We start from the raw sequence: 21,579 nt of genomic DNA on the forward strand, positions 1-21,579 counted from the left end.
ATTAAAAAAAAAATCCTTTTCCCAGAGTGCATCAGACATGTATGTAAATAGAATCCTGGCAGAGAGTGGCAAGAGACAGAGACTTGTAGGTCATAATAAAAAAATAAAATGAAATAAAAATAAAAGGTTTTGCTTTATGCTGAGAGACATAATGCAGGTCTGATTAAACCCTGTGGACCTGATGGCCGTCATGTTGAGATATTGTGAGCAAGAGATGGAGGATAAAGAGGGAAAACAGGCAGTAAGGGAGCCTCTGTCTTAGCCATAGTCTTCATCAGGAAGTGATAATGCTAACACAGGTGATAGCAGTGGAGGACTTGGGATGTGTTACATTCCTGGACATGTTTTAAAAGTGTAAATAGTAGTATTTGATAGTTTGGCTATGGTGTCTGTGTGTGTGGGGGAGCTGCCAAAGATGGGGAATTGAGGCAAAAAAGAAAAGGGAGGGTAGTAAAAGAGAGAAGAAGCAATGAAATGTGTGTGTGTGTGTGTGTGTGTGTGTGTGTGTGTGTGTGTGTGTTGGAGTGTGAGGAGATGTAAAGTTGAGCTAAGGAAGTAGAACAGGACCTACTCAGGTTAGGGCTGAGATGAGCACCAGCTGTGCCTATGTCCTCACAGCTCCCAGACATGACCCTCTTCCAGAGATGCCCATGATAATATCCTTTCATTTGGTGCTTTCCCCACTGCCGTCCAGTGGTCAGTGAGGTGCTGGCAGATGTCCTGAAGCCCAGGCAGCCCTAGCAGCTGCCTGGAATCTGTTCAGCTGATGTTCTTTGATGTGCTGCCTTGGCCACTTGTCCAGGTGCAGACGGTCAGGAAGAGTTTTCCTTGCAAGCACCTTTCCTTTGTCCTTCATGCACCAACATGTATGAATGGACGGGGAAAGGTGCATAATATAATTACACATTTTAAAGAAAAATCTTTTTAAAAAATCAACAGAAGTACTTACACCATTTGAAAATGTCTGATTTTATAATCTGATGCTTTTAAGCCATGACCTACAACTAGACTATAAAAAATGCAGACTTGGATTTTTACCTATAATTCACATATGCACCATTATATATATGCGATGATAAATGACACAGAGGGACAAGTCTGCTGTCTTGGAGGTGGCACAAATCAGATCAGGGCACTCCCTACTCAAAACTTCCAGGCTCTCTTTCTTATTCAGAATGAAACCCAGGGTCCAATGGTGGCCTCCAGAGCCCTACAGGAACTGGCTTTATTGCCACATTTCTGACCTCTTTTCAACCATTTTTCCTGTCATGTACTTGGTGTCACCTGCAGTGACATCCATGTGATGCTCTGAATACCTGGAAGACCCTCCAGGGTCAAGGTGTTTGGTGGAGTTCTCCTCTCTGGCCACTTCTCTTTGCTCATAATTGCAGGTGACCTGCCTCTTGTGTCATACAGTACCACTCTCAGCTCTGTTGTTACCACCTCCACTGACCTTCTCTGTGTACACATCTAAACTTGTGCCAACCTGTGACTTTGTGTATAACTTACTTTTTTTCTTAGTATTTTCTTATTTGTTATAATTAGTTATACGTGACAGTAGAATGCATTTTGACCCATCATACTTAAATGGAGTCTAACTTCTCATTCTTCTGGTTGTATATAATGTAGAGTTACACTGGTCGTATAATCATATATTTACGTAGAGTAATAATGTCTGATTAATTCTATTATCCTTCTCCCCCCTCTACCCCGTCCCATCCCTTTACTCTCCACTGTCTAATCCAAAGTACCTCTAGTCTTCCCTAGCATCCCCCACATTGTGAATTAGCATCTGCATATCAGAGAAAACATTAAGCCTTGGGTTCTATTGGATTGGCTTATTTACTGAGCATGTTATTCTCCAGTTCCATCCATTTACTGGCAAATGCCACAATTTCATTCTTCTTTTAGGCTGAGTAATATTCCACTGTGTGTGTGTGTGTGTGTGTGTGTATTACATTTTCTTTATCCTTTCATCTGTTGGGCAACTAGGTTGATTCCATAGTTTAGCTATTGTGAACTGTGCTGCTATAAACATTGATGTGGCTGTGTCACTGTAGTATGCTGATTTTAAATCCTTTGGGTATAGACTGAGGAGTGGGATAATTGGATCAAATGGTGGTTCCATTCCAAATTTTCTGAGCAATCTCCTTACTGCTTTCCAGAGTGGTTGCACCAATTTGCAGTCCCACCTTTCTCCTCATATCCTCACCAACCTTTATTGTTGCTTGTATTCTTGATAATTGCCATTCTGACTAGAGTGAGATGAAATCTCAGTGTAGTTTTGATTTGCACTTCTCTAATTGCTAGAGATATTGAGCAGTTTTCCATATATTCTCATGACTTACTTTTCTCCTTAGTCTTTACTACATGTTTGCTTGTTTATATACTTTCTCCCCTATTGAAAAGTAAATTATATCAAGGCAAGAGATCAATTAGGATGTTTTCTGGTGTGAACCCTGTCCTACAACAGTGCCTGGCACAACATAGGTAGTTGGTAAAGATTTACTGAGCCAAAAAAAAAAAAAAAAGTGAATGTGTTGAACTTTGTAACTGTGTGAAGCACTGTGCAGTTGTCTACTTTCCAGTTCTTGGAACGCTCACCACTGCCCACAGTCCTTCCTCCCCAATTGGCTCAAAAGCAGGCTCTCCTGGTTCCGTTTCAGGCGTGTGGCTTTGGATCACCTGGTCCTGTAGCCTCCTCTTCCATTGCATCCCCATTTACACCATATGCCCATGCACAGCAAACTATTCATCCACACCCTTTCAATTTCCCATGCCTTCTCCCTTGCCCTCCATCTGCTGAATCATCTTCCCTACTTTTGTTCCTGGCAACCTCCTACACTAACATCTCTCACCTTTCATGTCCCCGCTGGTGAACTTTCCTCTTATGGTTTCATCCCTGCTGGCTGCCCACACTCCTGTTTCTTGGTACATTGTGTGTATTGAGCTTTTCCTACACCAAACTCAAAGAAAAGTTTTCCTTCGAATTCACAGTCTCCTTGAGGGCACAGTTATAATTTATTTGTATCCTTGTATCCCGGCTCCATCTCAGCACTTTCCATAGAGGGGTTCAGTAAGCGGCCACTGAATGAATACAAACATAGTTTGGGGTAACTCTGTAGACTGAGGGGTTTTGAATGCCTTACAATTTGAGCTTCAGGCAGGAAGCCAGAGCCGCTCTTCTATGATGCGCCTGTCTTGTAGCTGAGCAGGAGATGAGTGGGTAGCATCTCACTCTTTCACTCAGCACTTGCTGGAGTGAGTCATTGGGAAATGACTAGTGCGGTTCAGCTTAAGGACAGGCCTGCACGGGACTCAATGTCAGTGTGGCCAATGGTTTGGCCAGTGACTAGAGATGAAGTCGTTCCAGGGATCTGATTCCAACTGAGGAGGTTCAGAATCTGAATCAATGATTCCAAATCAACTGGAAAGATATCGCAAATGGGATTCTTTTTTCCTGAGTGTGTTCAGTCTCTAGTCATATGATCTATGTCTTCCTTCGTAGTAGCCTTTACCTTTATTTTTATAAGTTCAATGTCCTCTCACCTGGGATGGAGATATGCAAGGAAGAAGGAGGAAGGTTGTTCTTCAAGAAGACTGTGACAGAATCAACAGAGGTCAGGAATACAAAAACACAAAACCAAACAAAAACCATGTATGCTACTAGTATTGCTTCAATCACTTGTTTTCTAGCTAAGAAATGGACATGAAAACCAAGATTAGGCCTTCTTTATTCTTCTGTGGCATAGCAACTATTTTGTTCAATGCCTGCTTCTTTGATTTACTTTCTTGCCTTGCAAAAGTACATTCTTGAGTTTTTTAGAAAAGGTGCTTTGGAAGTCCTTCCCTGTCAAAGTATTTTTTATTTAAGGACATACTGAAATACTAGCCTGTAATGGCTGGGAGTAGAAATAAAGTTTAAAAATGATTTTCCTTCAGAATGAAAACACATTGACTGCTCCTCATAAGACATGTCTATTGCTATCTTCTGGTTTCTTTAGAGGATATCCTTTTTCTTTCTTCAAGATCTTTGGGTTGTCTGAAGATCATGAGCCTGTGTCAAAGGCTGCATTTTTAAAACAGCTTCAAATTCGTTAGATTTATTAAGTCATAGACTTGAGTAAGTTTCAGTCCCTAAAAAGTAGCAACAATTATTGTGAGTTGATAGTTTTCTCTCCTCTCTTTTCTTGACTTTCTCAGGGACTTCTATTATTCAAATACAAGGCTTCTGCAATGATCATTTGTCTCATATTTTCTCACCTACTGTATAGTTGACATATTTGCTTCCCCTTGAGGTGTTACCATTTCTTTGATTTACTTCCTTTCTTTGTAGAAGTATATTCTTGGAACTTCTGAGAATTTTACTTTGCAGAGCATCTATTATTTTGTTAATAGATGTGATTGTCATTTGTCTTTATTTCCAGAGTTCTTTGATTGCTCAGCATGTCTTTGTTTTGAAACTAAAAGATTTTCTTGAGTTTCTCTGAGAATAGTATTTCTATTTCTTTACTTATCTCTGTTTCACCTAGTCATTTGTATGTTCATTTTAATCCGCCCTCCCATACCACTGGATCTCCTTCTTTGTCAATAAATCCCTGATTTTCCATTGGTGTTTAAGGAATTAGTAGCTGGTGTCTTCTTTCCCAGGGATCACATAAATGATCCAGTGGATTTACAGTGTATTAGAGCTGAAGTCCCTTTGCCTCTGCTAAACCCCAAGTTAGGATTAGCACTGTAAGAAGTATTTAATGGCCTCTGAATTCCCTTAAATGACCAAATAAGAAGGACTATATTTGGGGCACTTATAACTACAGTAGAACCTTAGCTTTGATTACCATGTCCTTTTCCTCAAGAAAGAGAATCTGAATGTCCTCTCTGGTTGCTGGCATAGAAAAAGGTAATCAAAGTATTGGGAGATAGTCTTTTCTTTTCTTTTCTTTCTTTCTTTTTTTATTTGGGGGGTGGTGGGGGGGGGTACCAGGGATTGAACTCAGAGACACCTGACCACTGAGTCACATCCCCAGCCCTGTTTTGTATTTTATTTAGAGACAGGGTTTCAAAGATTTGCTTAGTGCCTAGCTAAGTTGCTGAGGATGGCTTTGAACTCTCAATCCTCCTGCCTCAGCCTCCAGAGTCACTGGGATTATAGGCTTGGGCCATGGCACCCGGCTTGGTATTGTTAACTGTCTGTCATTTCTTTAATTTGTTTTCAGCCCTGTCTCTCTTTCCCTTCACCAGACCTCTTCCCTCAGTTGGGCTCCACTAGGTAGAGTGTATCTCACCTGTTCTGTGGGCCCTGATAGCAGATCATGTGCAGGACAGTAGCTTTCTTTTCTTCTCTTTTTTATATGCTCCCATCAACTTCCCTCTTCTGGATATTTGTTAAAAATCTGTTTGTTGACATCTCCCTCGTTCTCTTTTATTCTTAAATATTTTCAGAAATCTGATGTTTGTCAACATTTTATTTGTAAATAATATTGGAATTATAGGAAAGTTGTCAAAATGGTAGTGTTTTCTTTGTCTTAATAACTTATAGAAATCATAAGTTGATCAAAATAAAGAAACTGATATTTGTATAATGTTGTTAGTTAAAACTACAAATTATATGTGGGACTGTAAATTTTCCACTAATGTCTTTCTGGGATTTGAATCAAATTCAATCCCCACATAAAGCTTAGATGTCAGACTTCCTTGGTCTTCCAACATTTAGTAATAGTCTAAATATTCCTTAGTTTTTTTTTTTTGTTTTGTTTTGCTTTTTGTTTTTATTTTGTGGCCATGACTCTTGAAGAATACTATTAGTATTTTGTTAAATGACTTTGTTAAGTTTTTTCTGATGTTTCACCATCATTAGACTTGAGGTTATATTTTTGTAACAGGAATACCACAGAACCAATCTGCCTTTCTTCATACATCTTACCATGGAGTATGGACCCAAAGGGCCATATCTCTGAAAATATTAACCTTGCTCACTTAATTAAGGTAATGCCTGCAAGTCTTCTTTATTGTAAAGTATCTAATTTTTTTTCCAGTGCGATATCTTTGGATAGATATTTTGGTAGTATGGAAATACAATGTTTCTCCTCAAACTTTTGCCTAGTAATTTTAGTATCCATCCATAAGTCTTGCCTCCATCAAATATTTCTGTCTTGTTCAATTAGTGATGTTTCTATTTTCCCCATTATTTCAGAGTTGTTTGTTGATATTTTTCTGTAAGGAAGAGTTATTTTCTTACTGTTTCTGTCTCTTTTCACTCTGTGATTTATTTATCATACTATGGACACATGAATACTTACTTGATTTTATGAATATGATCCATAGTATAATTTTTAACTTTTTTCTTAAAATTTTTCTAGCGTTGGCCATTGAGAGCTCTTTTGCATTGGTTCCTAAGTTCTGTTGACATCCCCTCTTTCCTTTTTGAGCATTTCCTTAACCATGTCATGACAAGATGCCTTAGAGTCCCCTTCTGTTTTCTGTGGGTGCAGTTCTGGAATCAACCACTTCAAGGATCCCTGGATACTTTTATTGGAGATTAAAATTAGAAAACAAAATCTGAATAGTATGTATGTTTCTTGTTACAGATGTGTCATTGTTATTAGAAAATTTATACATATGCATGCATTTAAAGTTATTTCTATGTCTATTTAATTGATATATAGTAAAAGCCATGAGTTCATAAGTGTATCCTTATATTACTTTTTAGTAGGATATTGGGAAAGATAAGTATGTTTGGTTAGCCATCTTCAGCCAGAAAATACAGTCCTTCAGAGAAAACATTAAATAAACGAATTCGAGTGTTTGTTCTAAGAAAAATTTTCTATTCTTCCCACTTGATGCTCCAGTACAAGTGTTTTAGTTCTTCCAACATTCTCTTCGTTCACTTTGTATTTCTGTAACAGAGTATCTGAAACAAGGTCATTGATATTAAACAGAAAATTATTTGACTGATGTTTCTGGAGGCTAGGAAGTTCAAGACTTTGGTGCTAGTTAGTGTCTGGCCAGGGCCTACATGCTGTCCTAACATGGTGGAAAGGCAAGTGGGAAAAGAGAGAGGGAAAAAACAAAATAGAACAGGAGAACATCATTTTGTCAGAGTCCAGGCCCATAATGCTGGCATGAATTCATTAATTCCTAATGATTAATGTCTTAGAGCCCCTGCCAATACTCTTACAATAGCCCTCAAATTTCAACATGAGTTTTGGAAAAGATATTCAAACCATTAACAGATAGATACCCTAGATTGTTTGAATAAACGTCAATCCAGACTGTCATAAATAGAAGAATGCAAACAGGTCCATGTACATTTGTTAAATAATTGCAAAAATGAAGAGATCTGTGGTGTCTTCATTATATCAGTTTGGGGGGGGGGGTGTCAAGAAAGAGTTTAGGGTCAGCAATAGGAAAATATAATAAGATTCAGTTCAAAATTCAGCACATCTTTAAGCCAAAACAGTGTTTGGAACATAATAGGTACTCAATATGTGTTTGCTAAAAATGAACGAGTAAACCTTCACCAACATCACCATCTATGAACATCTGTTGCCATATAGGTTAGTACATAATTAACAGCATATTTTTGAGTATAATATCACACTGCTCTGTTCTAATCATGCACAACTAATTCATTCAACATACTACTATTCAACAAACTACAATTGTAAGCATGTATTATTTTATGTGAAAGGAGTCTATAAGATAATGTTTTTTTTTTCCAAAAATTTCTGTCATTTTTTTTTCAAAAATTTTTGTCATTTTCTTGAGTGACTTCAGATGTATAGGATTAGTCCTGTGAGATGGAACATTTTGAAAACCTGTGTGAAATTGTAAAACCCTTATGTGTGTGAATGCAGGAATGATCCAACAAAGGTGTTATTCGCTTAAGACAAAAACCAAATTATTTGTTCTTCAAGAAAGTACCGAGGATTAATAAAACTAAGTAGAGTTTTGATAAAACATTCTTGCTTCATTGAGAAAACTTGCTCCAGTATCTCAACAACACATGGCTATTTTGTTCATATGACAAATAGTGAATTAGTTATATGTGACACTTTTTACAATGTAAGAGCTGATGTTATTGGCGAGGGAAAGGATCCAATATATCTCTTCAAACAATAGAGCTATAGTAGAAATTCTTAATTTTATTGAAAAAAATAATGAATTTAATTGTACATGGTAAATAACATTAAGGTTTTACAAGTTTCACTGATGGGCTATCCAGTTTTATGTGGTTTTCCAATTATTGGAAGGAATACCATGGAAATCATCTAACATGTACATTTATAAGCTTGAAGGATAAAATTTGCATGATCGTGGTAAAGTTATTAAAATATTTAATTAATTTACATCTCTAGATAAAGTTTATTTACATCATTTTTTATTTTCTAAGTTTAACAACTTCTCACTTATGACATGAAATTTATTTTTAAATGTAAAATTAATATATGATCATTGTAGAAAAATCTGGGAAATTTACACACACAAAAATTAAAAGAATTATTCCACTGCTCAAGAAAAACCACTTTAATATTTGTCTTAGATATTTTTCAGAAACACACTGTAGAGAACATATTCCTTTTAAAATCATGATAGTGTGCATTTGCTCCCATTTTATTAAAGTCTTTGAATTTGTACATTGGTACGCTGGTCTCAGGCCTGGGTGACTTTTAAAAAAAAAAATTCATCAAGTCCTGTGGCATGCACTCATCATTCTCCCTCAAAACTGACACTGATGAGAGAGGGTTGGGGGCTCTGAGAAGGTTGGAGAGGTAAGTGCTGATGTGTCTGAGTGGGGCCAGCAGGGGCTGCTGTCATGGATGAGCTGCCACATTCCTGGTGTGTCTGACCTTGGACTCACTTAACATTATAGTCTGGATTCTATTAAGGAATTTTGTGTTTTTCCTTTGTAAGAGTCACCCCCTACCATGACAAATATTTTAAAATATTTCTTAAAAAAAAAAAGTAAGGAAAGCAAACTTTTTCCCAAAAGAAATTTATAGTTCAAATTTACACCAAGTTCCCACTAACTAGAGCAAGCAAGGTTTTTGCTAAAGCTTCGATTTTCCTCTGTAAAACATTAGTCACTCCCTTGGAAGAAGAAGGCTTTTTTTTTTTTTTTTTTAATAGGCAGTAGGATAAAACAGCTACAGATGTGCATGTAATATGATGGGTTTTAGAATGTACCTGCAGAATGCGGGTGTGTGTCTATGTGTGTATATTCAATTCTGAGAAAAAAAGATGAAAGAGAAAAGACTGAATTGGAATGCAAAAATAATGGTGATGCAGTATTAAGGAAATGATGTGTTTTTGATCCATTCAAGTGGTGTTTTCTTTACCCATTTTCTTTATTCCCGGGAAGTTCTGAAAGTTGTGCCAAGTTGTTTTCACTGAAACAATTTTAAAAGTATGTGCATTTCCCATGTGTGACTATTGCCTTTTTACTGTGCAGGACTGTCCTGATGCCTGTGGCCAAAGAGTTTGATCCAGATATGGTCCTGGTTTCCGCTGGATTTGATGCATTAGAAGGCCACACCCCTCCTCTGGGGGGGTACAAGGTGACAGCAAAGTGTAAGTCTCTCATTCAGGACTTTATGAAATGCTATGCTATCATAACATCTTTTAGGATTTTGGAAAGACAATATGTTTCACACAAGTCCAGTAAATTTTGGTGATTTACTGCACCAAAATGATTCAAATGGTGTTTATTGCTCTGTCAGATTCATGTCTCAGTGAAAACTGGCCTTTAAGGAAAACAAAGTTGAATGGTTTCTTTAGTGAACTTGGTGGGACATGTCAGGACCTTTATACCTTTCAGGAGTCCCATTTTTCATTTAAAGACAGAAGTGATAAGGCTTCTGTTTAAAATATGCTGGAAAAGCTACTGGGTTTTTTTCTGCAAGAAGAATGGAAGTCTTTGTCTTTGTTTCCTTGTACATGGTGTGGAGATAGCTATTTTTCAATAGTGTTATGCCCTTCCAGGTTCAAAGGCAAAAGTGTAGTAGTCTCCTTGCTCACAGGCTCTGTGTGGTCTATGAAAAATTCTCGGAGTCTCTACTAGTGTTCTCTTGTGTTGCAAAGCTGAACTTTTTGTCTGTGTTCTGTAGTAACCAGACACCAAACCAAGAAATGAATTTTGGTGTTATATTACATTTAAATAACACAATTCAATGGAATTTGGCTAGAAATGAGGCTTTCTTTAAGAAAGAAATTTCCTTGCTCTGGGTGTGAAAGTAAGGCATATGTATAGTTCATGCATATAAATGTATGCTGGCAGGATAGGTATCTATAAAAGAAAAAATGTAAAATTACACAAAGAATAGGAACCACTATTGTATATTTTAGGGAGAGCTGAAAATCAAACAAAACAAAAACAACCCAAATAGTTTTAAGTGGGAGAGATGAGTTTGAAACAAGTGTGCTGTATTAATTTGAAAAGAACCAAAGAAACAGCATCATGCCAACCTTTGTTTTTAGTTGGCTGCTCATGTGAGAGAGTTTTCTGTACTCTAATTATTCCAGTAACATTGTTAGGTAGTAGCTATTTTTAACATCTATTATTTACTCAGAGTTCTTGGTGCCTTGTTGTCTATTGAAAACATATTAAAACAGGCAACTCCACAAAGACAAAAAAACATAATAATGCATAATTTTGCTAAAATTCAATAAAGAGGTGTTTGCTTATGTCAAATCTATCTTTATGATCCTTTTTTGTTGTTGTTCATGGAATTCAACTCAAGTAGATGTCAGTTTTGAATTGAAGATAAAACTCACTTGGGTTAAAACTGGTGAATAGTTTAGTTTAAATTTTAAAAAAATAAAAATAAATAAAGTACCCCAAATTAAGAAAAAACCCAAACAATACAAAACACATGGAAAGCAAAGAAAGAAATCTATAAAAGGTGCTCCTTGCCATTGGATCCAAAAATATCTCTCAGGGGAGAGGAATGGTAATCTTTCAGGACTTTTTCCCTGCCAAGGGGGAAGTTGTAACATGTCCATTTCTGAAAACTAGCTGGAAGGGATTAATCTTTTTGTTTGCTCATTTTTTTTTTTTTTTTTTTTTTGCCAAATCTAGTTCAAATCTCAAATGTCATCTTGAAAGGTAGAATAGAAAGTAGTAGTAGCATGTTTTTTTTTTTTTTTTTGGTTATGAATGTAAGAAATATGAGTTCTACCACTCTACCACTTTTAGTTTCAGTATCATGTTAATCAGCTTTCCATTACTGTAACAAAATAACTGAGATAATCAACTTACAGAAGAAAGGTTTATTTTGGCTGACAGTGTGGTTGGTTGGTTAACCTGTTGCTTTGGGGTCTTTGCTGAGGCAGTACATCATGATGAGAAGTGTGTGACAAAGCAAAACTGTTCACCTCATGGCCAGCTAACAAAAGAGAGAAGACAGAAACAGGGTGCTACAGTTCCTTTCAAGGGCATGCTTCCATTGACCTAAGGATCTCCTATTGGTCCCCAGCTCGTAAGGTTTCCACCACTTCTCAATTGCACCAAGCTGAGGACTAAGTCTTTATTTACCACATGGGAATCTTGGAAGACTCTTAAAGGCCAAATAATAACAAGAAGAATGCAATAAAACCTTTTTTTCAATCCATTTGCATTGTTATGCATTTGGGGAGAGCTCTTCATTGCTTTCTGTCCCAGAGTAAATCTGAATATAATCTTTACCCTCTCCCCCAACCTCTAACCCCTTTATATCTATTTCTTCCCTTGAATATCTTTTCTACGCCAGAAACCATACACTTTTTTTGTTGGGTGCCTGTTTCTTAAGAAAAGCAAATAGATAGGCTAGGGTTGTGGCTCAGTGGCAGAGCACTTGCCTAGCATGTGTGAGGCACTGGGTTTGATCCTTGGCACCACATTAAAAGATAAATCAATAAATAAACAAATAAAAAGTTAAAAAAAGAAAAGAAAAACAAAAAGATGCAGGTTTTAGGTGATGTAACAATTGCCCATTTGTTGAATATTTGCCTATTGATAAGGCATAGATACTCAACAAGGAGAGAGGATCTTAGACTCCAAAGAGATTATAGGAGAGGCAGTCCAAACCAATTCACATGTTTCATAGATAAGGAAACTAATTTTTTTATCATCTGAAATAGCTGGGGTTAAAACCAAAATGCTTTTCCTGAATTTGTACTTAGATGAAATTGCTTGATGCATTTACTAGATTTTTCCATTAAAGACAAAATCATTTTATCAACTGCATGTTAGTAGAGAATTTGCATGCACACTTTACAGTGGCCAAATTCATGCCCAAGACCCTTATCTTTACTATCAGGGACTGTGATAGACACTAACAACAGAGCCTCACTGCTGGGCAGCTGTATATATCATCTCCTGTAGGCTTTAGTTTGCTGGCGCTATTTTCTAGTAAGGCTGCCACACTAACAGGGTAGAAGCCGGGGTTTATGGGCAGCTCTGCAGTTATCCCCCAGTGGTTCACCATTGGCTTTCTTTGTTTGCTTCCTAACCACCAGGCTCTTACTTTAGTCTGAAAGTTCAGGACAGGCAATTAAAACTGGGCTCCTGTTGTCCCAAGGCAGAAATCACCTCCATTTGCAGGGAGTCCCAAAATGAAGTTAGAAATGAGCTAAAAAAACTCACATAAAAAGTAGGTATAAGATACAAAAGCAAATTCCTCTCCTAAACTTTTTGGATTCTGGCCACATTCATCTGTGTTCCTAGTAGAACACTGAATAATGTTAGAGAGTTATTTTGAGGTTATTATGTCAGACATACTTAAGTCTTATTTTTTTAGCACCTTGAATCAATCTTTTAAAATAATTTTTTAATATCTCCAAAAGAAAAAGAGAGGGCAAGTAAAACAGCAGAACTTTTTGTTTATTTTATACATCTAGTTAGCAATCTAAAAAATAAATAAAAAGAAAAACAAAACAGAAAGGTAGGTATATGTCAAAAGTCCCAGCCTGAATATAGACGTGGTTAAAATTCAACGGATTTGTGACTAGTGCGTTTTCCATCCTCCCTCTCTTGTGTTTAAGGACCAGGCTTAAGTTCCAACCTTCAAGGAATAAGTAGCTTTATTTCTTGCCCTAAGCCCAGTGTAAGAATTATCTTGAAGGTATCAGTTTATCATTTTAAATACACTGGTTCAGATAGAATTGTCTTCAGGTTATAGTTTGAGGAGAATCCAGTGCTGGGGTTGTGGCTCAATGATAGAGCACTCACCTAGCATGTTTGAGGAACTGGGTTTGATCCTCAGCACCACATAAAAATAAATAAATAAATAAAATAAAAAGTACTGTGTCCAACTACAACTAAAAAATAAATTAAAAAAAAAACAACAAGATTCCATGACAACTCAGTACCAGGTTCAAACAATAACATCGATTCACCATATTGCAGTCCCCACTGGCTTTCTAGTATTGTCAACTTAAACAAAAAAGAACAGACTAGGTTCATTAGTTCAACATCATTTTTAAAAAAATATTTATTCTCACATTTTTATTGGCATGTTATAGTTGTACATACTGATGGGATTTATTGTTACATATTCATACATGCACACAGTACAAAATGTGACAATATAATTAGGCCAATATCACTTCCTAGCACTTCCTATTTTTTAATTTTTTTATTTTGAGACACGGTCTTGATAAATTGCTGGGGCTGAATTTGAATATACCATCCTCCTCCCTTGGTCTCACTGGGATTAAAGGAGTACAACACCACACCCAGCAATTTTTATTTTTATTTTATCTCCCTCACCAGTATTGCAGATTGAACCCAAGGACACTCTACCATTGTAGTTCAAATTAATTTTATAACAAGATATATTTTTTTTCTTCGATTTAACACATGAATGCATTCTACTTTCTTTGGTATATGAAGTCAATTCCTGTGTACAAATTGCTTTTATCATGTGGATAGAACTTTTTCTGGCTTTGGGATAATGCAAAAGTCCTTGTATTATGATAGTGTCTCATAAAAATAGGTTCCTTTTATATAAAATATGTTCCTTTAGTAAATAGTTTATAGTCTGAAATATAAATCATTTCCCTTGGAGAATACATAGTTTTTTTCAGAAATACTAGTTGGAGGAAAAAATCAAATAGCATATCTTAGAGTCTTGAATTACTGTCTTCTCTTTGACAGAGAGTTACTCCTTTTGGTAATCCTCCTATTCTTCTATTCCTATGAAGGTCTGTAAAAACAGGGAGAGAAAATTCTTTGAGGACAGATAATTGCTAAATGAATTCAAGCTTTGCTATGAGTTATCCTGGGGTAAATACAGAAATTCTCTGATTAACCAGTCCTAAACACAAGTTTCTAAAAAGTTAGGTGCTAATTCAGTCTACAAATGAATGCCAAGACACAAGTTTTATCAAAATATAAGGCTAAGTTGGTCTATGCCAACTGTTAATAATGATGTATAGGCTTCATCCTCTGTGTGTGTGTGTGTGTGTGTGTGTGTGTGTGTGTGTGTATATATATATATATATATATATACATATACATATATACATATATATAAGGTATGCAACTCAACTGCCTTCTATCTACATGTATAATTTGTCCAAGCAGTTGAATATTGATTGAGCTATGTCCATTTACACAAAGTGCATTTTTGTGACATTGACTTATTTTTTCTCTCTTTTTCTCACCAGTGAATCTATATCTACTTTAAATTGCCAGTGGCTGTCCTACATCTCTAATTTTCTCATTATTAAAATCTATAAAGAACCTGATTACATTTACTTTTGTATTTTATTTATTGTATGATTATACTTTTTTAAAAGCAAATGTATTTCAGCTAATGTGATGTGTCTCTTTGGCAGTTGTATTTTTTACTATTGATCTATAACTAGGGAATTGATGTCTTATCTTCTCATAATAGAATGCCAGTATCAAACCACAGCAAATGAGTGTGGAGAAAAGAGTGTCTAGAAGACACCCAACAGATAACTCTTCATGAAGGGTCAGCCTGAAGCCTTGTCTGTTTCTGTGCTTTTAGGTTGGGTTGAAAGCTGGGGAATGTCATGGCAGCATTGATAATTCCAAGCATTCTACCATCATATTAAACCCTCTTTGTACATCTGCACTGTATTTTTGGAAATCAGCCCAAGGCCTGGTACACAGCATATTTTAAAGGAAGAATGCTAACATATAGATGCTCCTGTTATGTTTAATGTTATATGAATTAGGATTTCTTTATTATTATTTTTTAATCATTGCTACTCCCCCATCTCTTCCTCCTCTTTTTCTTCCTCCTTTTCCTCCTCCTCTTCTATTTTTTGTTTGTTTGTTTTGGATCACATATTCATCTCTCTTATACTATTTTAATTACCACACACTCATATTTCTGTAAATTGTTCCTAACATATGACTTGTTCAATATGTTCCTTTAATAGAAATTATATGGAAAAGACTATAAGGATTAAATGGGGAAGTAATGATTTACCCTTTATAACAGTGGCCTTAGATAAGAGTGTCTAGTCCAGCTGTTAACACCTGCTACATTCTAATTGGTGAGATAAACTCATTTCATTCCTGCTCAGAAAAGCATGGTAGTGGGATATTATTGAATCCTTAAAATATTAAACTTGAAGTAGGCATGAAGAATTAGAGTATAGAAGAGCTTATTTGGTTGTCAGAGATCTATGTTCAAGTCTCAATTTTGTCCCTCACTAACTTTGTAATCAAATTCGTTTCTTAATCATAAAGAAATGGGATAGAGAGTAGAGAGATGACAATTATTCCTATTACACAAGGAATAAATGATTAAATATTATGAATTAATAGCTTTAATTTTATTTTCAATATCATTTTGACAGTTCTAGAATTCAATAAAAGTCTGGGCATTTATATAGTGTATTTGAATACAAAATATACGCCACAAATATTGTTGGAAGATACTTTAGGTTCTTAATTGAACAAAACTTGGAGGATTGCCAGAAATCCCAGGAAGCAACACAGAATTCTAGGTAAATATAATTGTATTGTCCGTTCAATTAAAAGTCAGTTTAGTTACAGAAGTGCCTTCATTTCATATTTCTATACCTGTAAGTGTGCCTACTTTGTATAATTCCAGTTCCATTGGAATAAATGTCAGTTCTTTTAAAAGAAAATAAAGGATTTATTATTTTACAATGAGGATATCTCAGTCATTGCTTCCTAAAACTCTGTATCTTGTTTTGGCATATGGAGGTGTGCTTTATGCTTAACATTTTTAATATGCTGATATAGAATAAATTATCCAGTCATATTTTTTAACAATTGAGCTATATAAAATAAACATGCTTAAGAATGATAAACACAATTAAATCAGAAAAAAATCTTAACAAAACACTACCAAACCTAATTCAATATCACATTAAAAGGATCATTCACTATGTAATCAAGTGAGATTTATTAATGGAATGCAAGGATAGTTCAATATAGGGAATTAATAAGTGTAATAAATACACCATTTTAACAGAATAAAGGACAAAAATCATATGATCACCTCAATAGATGCAGAAAAAGCATTCAACAAAATTCAGCATCTTTTCATGATTAAAACTTCTAAGGAACTAGGTATAGAAGGAATGTACCTCAATGCAATTAAGACCATCCATGAAAAACATATATCTAATACCATACTCAATGGTGAAAAGTGGGAAGGTTTTCCTCTAAGATCAGGAGCATGACAAGGATGCCCACTCTTCTGGAAGTTATAACCAGAGAAATAAGATAAGAAAAATAAATAAAAGCATCTAAATCAAAAAGAAAGTAGTGAAATTATCTCTATTAGCAGATGACATGATGTCATATATAGAAAATGCCAAAGAATCCAATAAAAACTGTTAGAACCAATAAATGAATACAGTAAAGTTGGAGTATACAGTATTAACATATAAAAGTTAATAGTGTGCTATGTACTAATAACAAACTATCCAAAAAAACAAATCAAGAGGACAATTCCAATGTCATAATTTGGACCTGGGCCCTTAGAATGATCGCAGCCTCTTGAAAACTATTTTCTTGGTTGATCAGAAAACATTAATTTCACCCCATTAGTGTTGTTATTGATGATAGAATAATAAAAACTAATAGAACCATTTGAGCTTTTACTTTATGCTAGGCCCTTTGCACAATATTTCTCTCTATTATCTAATTTCAGTTTTATGATTAAGCAAGGTAATACTAAGAATGTATTTCTATTTCTATTATTATTATTATTATTATTATTATTATTATTTTACTGGATTTTATTACCCAGAAATTATTAAAGAGGTTTTAATAGCCATTAAATTTCTAATTAAAAAAAAATTAACTACCTTGCTCAAGTTACAGAGCTTGAAGAAGAACAGAACCACAGTTTGATCTCCTGTTCTTGATCTTCACCTTCATATCTTTTCAACCAGGTTTAGAGTTACTAAAAATATCCCAAATAAGTGAGTAGAGCTTTTAATTACTATAGAAGTTTATTCTAAATTTTGAAAATATAGAAAATTTCCTGGTAATGATTTTCTTATTTGAATTAAATTCTCCAAATCAAAATACAAGCAGAGCTTTTCTAGCATTTTACCAGTTGGTAGAGGCTGTATTTCTTATTTTATGTGGAGTATTCTATGTGACAGTCAGGATCTGATTCTGGCTCAAAATTCCCATGCATCAGTATGTCATTAGTTATATTCTCCAGCAAGTACATAGCTCATGCTGAAAAGCGGGGAGTGGATCTGCAAAACATTTACGAATTTATGCAACATAGTTCACTTATATGTATTTAACTACTAACATAATGAGAAACAGCTAATTAAGAAAGAAAAATGTCAGCATATAAAACATAACCTATCTTAGGTTTTAGAATAATTTCATTTGTAAGTGACAGCCAAAAGATCTATTCAAGTGATTGAGTTCTTCATATTTTACTATTATCTTTCCTCCATTTTCTCTCTCCATTACCTGCTTTCTTACACCATATGACAACTTAGAAACCAAATTATAGAAGAATATTTTCCATCTGCAGTACTTAGTTACTGATGTGATAAAACAATACTTAGGCTAGGATTGTGCTGCTTACCTTTGAAGAGCAAAATTACTCTAACTGTGCCATAACAGAGACCTGGTAAACATTGCTTGTGGAAAGAAAATACAAAAGCAAAATTAGCCCTGCAGGATGATAGCAGCTGAAGCTGCACATTAAATTGTGGAATGTATTTTATTAATTCTAAGATGTACTTTTTCATATTTTAACATGTCTAAAAATTTGGTTGCCACTTATGCTTGATAGTACTTCATTGTTAGATTGGCCATGTTTTCCTAACTCACGAGCAGTATATAAAATAATGTTCACACAATTAATTAGTGCTCCAATTGATGGAATCTTAGATTCAGTGAAATACAGTACTTTATTCCTTGAGATGTTTTTAAAAATCCTAGTCAGAGGCCATAATAAAACTATAGTTCTGATTTCCATTTTATATTTTTTATATTTACTTTTCAGTTATAGGTAGACACAATATCTTTATATTTTTTAATGTTATGCTGTGGATTGAACCCAGTGCCTTATGCATGCTAGGTGAGTGCTCTACCTCTGAGTCCCAACCCCAGCCCTCCATTTTATATTTTCTTTCTAAAGTTCTTTTAATTGAAAAAAACTTAAGAAAGCATAAATTAGTTAAAACACAAACAACAGAAATATTATTAGTTTGATTTTAGCACAAAGATGTTTTTTCCTTGGCCTTAAACTTTGATGACCATAGGCTCTGACTATTATGATTTTATAAAAGAAAATGGTTTCTGACTCATCTCATAAATCAAACCAATACAAAAAAAAAAGAAGAAAGAATCAAACAATTTGTGAAGTAATGTTATAGTGCCAATAGTGTAAGCCAAAGGGCCACAGCTGTGTGACCATGAATTGTCTACCAACATGTGCATGACTGATAAAGTAATCAAGGAAATTTTGAGAAATGAATGTGTTCCTTGCTCCCAAAGGAAATTCTCCTTACACTACTCTTGTGGGTTGCAGAGTCACTGTAGGCTAGAATAGTGGTTTCAAACTATCAGGGACCAGCATAGCCTGGAGGACTAATTAGGTGTGCTGGGCCCACTCCCAGAACTTCTAATTTCTTAGGTCTGGACTGGAGCCTGCAATTTGCATTTCCAAGTTCCCAGGTGTTGCTGAGACTCTTGACTAGGGCCACACTTTGAAAACCACTGGGCTAGTTTGAGGAAGGAGGGACACAGGATTTTGATTTGATTGATTTGGGTCTAATTGGTAAATAACTAACTCACCCTTCTGTGCCTTGATGTTCTCTATTAAATAGAAATAATACCAATTACATCTATTTGGCTAAATATAGCGCCTTTATGAGTATCAAATGAGGTAATGGACTTCCGGAAATGCTTTGCAAAATGTGACATTCTACAAAGAATAAGATATCAATGATAAGATACACATGTCATTTAGGGATACTGTTGTTTTCATACATATTAGCTAGGGTCAGAATTCATATGTCAAAATGCTTTTATAATTATGAATGAAAATTAGTAGTAAAATATCAAAATGATTAATATATTTGTATATTTTTAGATATTTTTAAACATTTTAAATATTTAATTGGTTTTCATAGGAAGATGGCTGGATTTCCACGTAACTCTTCCTCTCCCTAGCTCTTTTCCAACAGACCCTCCAGGTTTATCTCATGTGACACTGGGGCTCAGTGCCACAGGCAAGTCACCAGGAAATGCAGCCATTCTCATAGATCAGTTCTTATGATTCTCGAGAGTGCTAGGTATTCAGCCTCCTCTGCCCAATATTTCCCACAGGTAGTTTCAACCAAGACTCACCTCCATAAACTTTCCACTTTCTCATGGCCCTAGTAAATTCTTATTGGTAGAGTACCATAAACTTTGCTTGATCCCTTGGTAGACAGAACTCTGTAGAAATGAACTTTCTCTTGATCTCAAAATTGGATGCATTTTCAATATACAACATGAAATGTGACATGATAGAAATGTATAATTTTCTTCCAAGTTATTCTAAAAATACAAGACTTTGTTCTTTCCCATCTTGCAAGATGGTGGATAAGAAAAGGCAAATACTGAAAAGACTGATGAAGCCAAGGAGACCATTGCCAGTGACAAAGTTAGAAAGAGGAATGTCAAGGCAAGTGAGGCCAAGAAAGGGACACCTCCCTGCAGTGGAAAGCCTGTCTTCCTCAGAGGAATTGGCAGATACTCTTGATCAGTTCCATATCTCAGAAAGGTCATGTACAGTAGAAGTACTCAGATACTAAATCCAAAATTGAAAAAAGAAAAGATTCTTGCTACTTAGAGAAAATTGTTTGATAGTGACTAGAATGGCAGTACCCTAGTCAAAAGAATGCCTAGATTGTCTTACTGAAAATGTACCTCAAAAGCAGTTGAGTCATAGCAACAAATCTGTCGGTCCACAGTATGTGGGGGAGACTAGGAGCTAGCATGGCCCCTGGGACCTGCCTAGGCATCCATTCTGAGTGCCACAGAGGCAAGACAGTGATTTTCCTGAAGCAGCTAAGCAGTAGCTTACTACCCGTGCCTGGAACTCTTTTCCTCAACTGAGCACTTCCAGGTAGAACACACCAGAAATTTGTCATCACAATGACATCAAAATTGATATCATCAATGTGAAAAACAAAAAACAAAAAAACACCTCACTGATGTTTATTCAATTTAAGAAGAAGCTGCTTCAGGAACCTAGACAATAGGAAGATGAGCTCTTCAACAGAGAAGAAAGAGAACTACAAGGTTACAGAGCAGCACAAGGTTGATCAGAATGCTATGGACTCAAATTTTACAAAAAAATCAAAGCTATGTGTTCAGAGTTACCTGTGATCCATGTCTACTCTACCAAATGGGATTGATCCTCACAAATTTTTGTTCTAATTTCTTACCCATAAACTAACTGAATAATGAATATGCTTAAAAATTAAATAAAATGCACAAAACCATTTGGAAGTGACTAGAATGGTGATACTCCAGTCACAAAATGTCTGGATATTATCTTACTGAAGATGTGGCTCAAAAGCTGAGCCACAGCAAAACAACTCCCAGTCAGCCTGAAAATATCTTAAAGAAATAATCATGTGCCAAATTTTCAAGTAAAAGAAAAAATATACATTAACTTTATAAAACATAAATGCATCTTAAATTAGGTCATTTGATTTTTTAAGGATAATAAATATTCAGTAAATGAATTCTGTAAATTTGGATTCTGGACAATGGGTGAGATCATGGTTTGGCCCCTGGGATACATGGTACTCAAAGGCACACTGTAGCTTTAAGTAGCATAGTTTTAGTAAACAGATTAAGGAAGGGAATGGAGAATGACTAGGGAGTGGGCCCACTCTTCAGGAAAGGTGACTTGAGAAGGCAAAATCTGATCTGAGAAGATAGTCAAGTGACACTGAAGGAGGGAGGGGTGCATTTAAAGAAGCATCCTCATCCAATCTCCCACCTTCACCCCAATCTCAGATCTTAGTAGCATCTCATCCTGTGAGATGGATTTGAGTTGGATTACAAGCTTTTATTTCTCTTCTATTATCTCTTAAGATTTGTGTTTTATTTTTCTG

At 35.5% G+C, this 21,579-nt stretch overlaps 1 protein-coding gene across 20 annotated transcripts in view; it reads left to right on the forward strand.

The window, feature by feature from the left end:
* Positions 1-21,579, forward strand: part of Hdac9 (histone deacetylase 9) — an 857,477-nt gene that overhangs the window by 728,035 nt on the left and 107,863 nt on the right. For all 20 annotated transcript variants that reach the window (XM_046463549.2, XM_058585330.1, XM_058585328.1 and 17 more), the window contains one exon: positions 9,452-9,570. In XM_046463549.2, coding sequence (XP_046319505.1) covers positions 9,452-9,570 — 119 coding nt within the window. The remainder of the gene's footprint in view (positions 1-9,451; positions 9,571-21,579) is intronic.

This window comes from Marmota monax, unplaced genomic scaffold, assembly GCF_021218885.2.
Source record: "Marmota monax isolate L192 unplaced genomic scaffold, Marmota_monax_Labrador192_F-V1.1 WCK01_AAM20220418_F8-fsc00057, whole genome shotgun sequence".
Lineage (NCBI taxonomy): Eukaryota > Metazoa > Chordata > Mammalia > Rodentia > Sciuridae > Marmota > Marmota monax.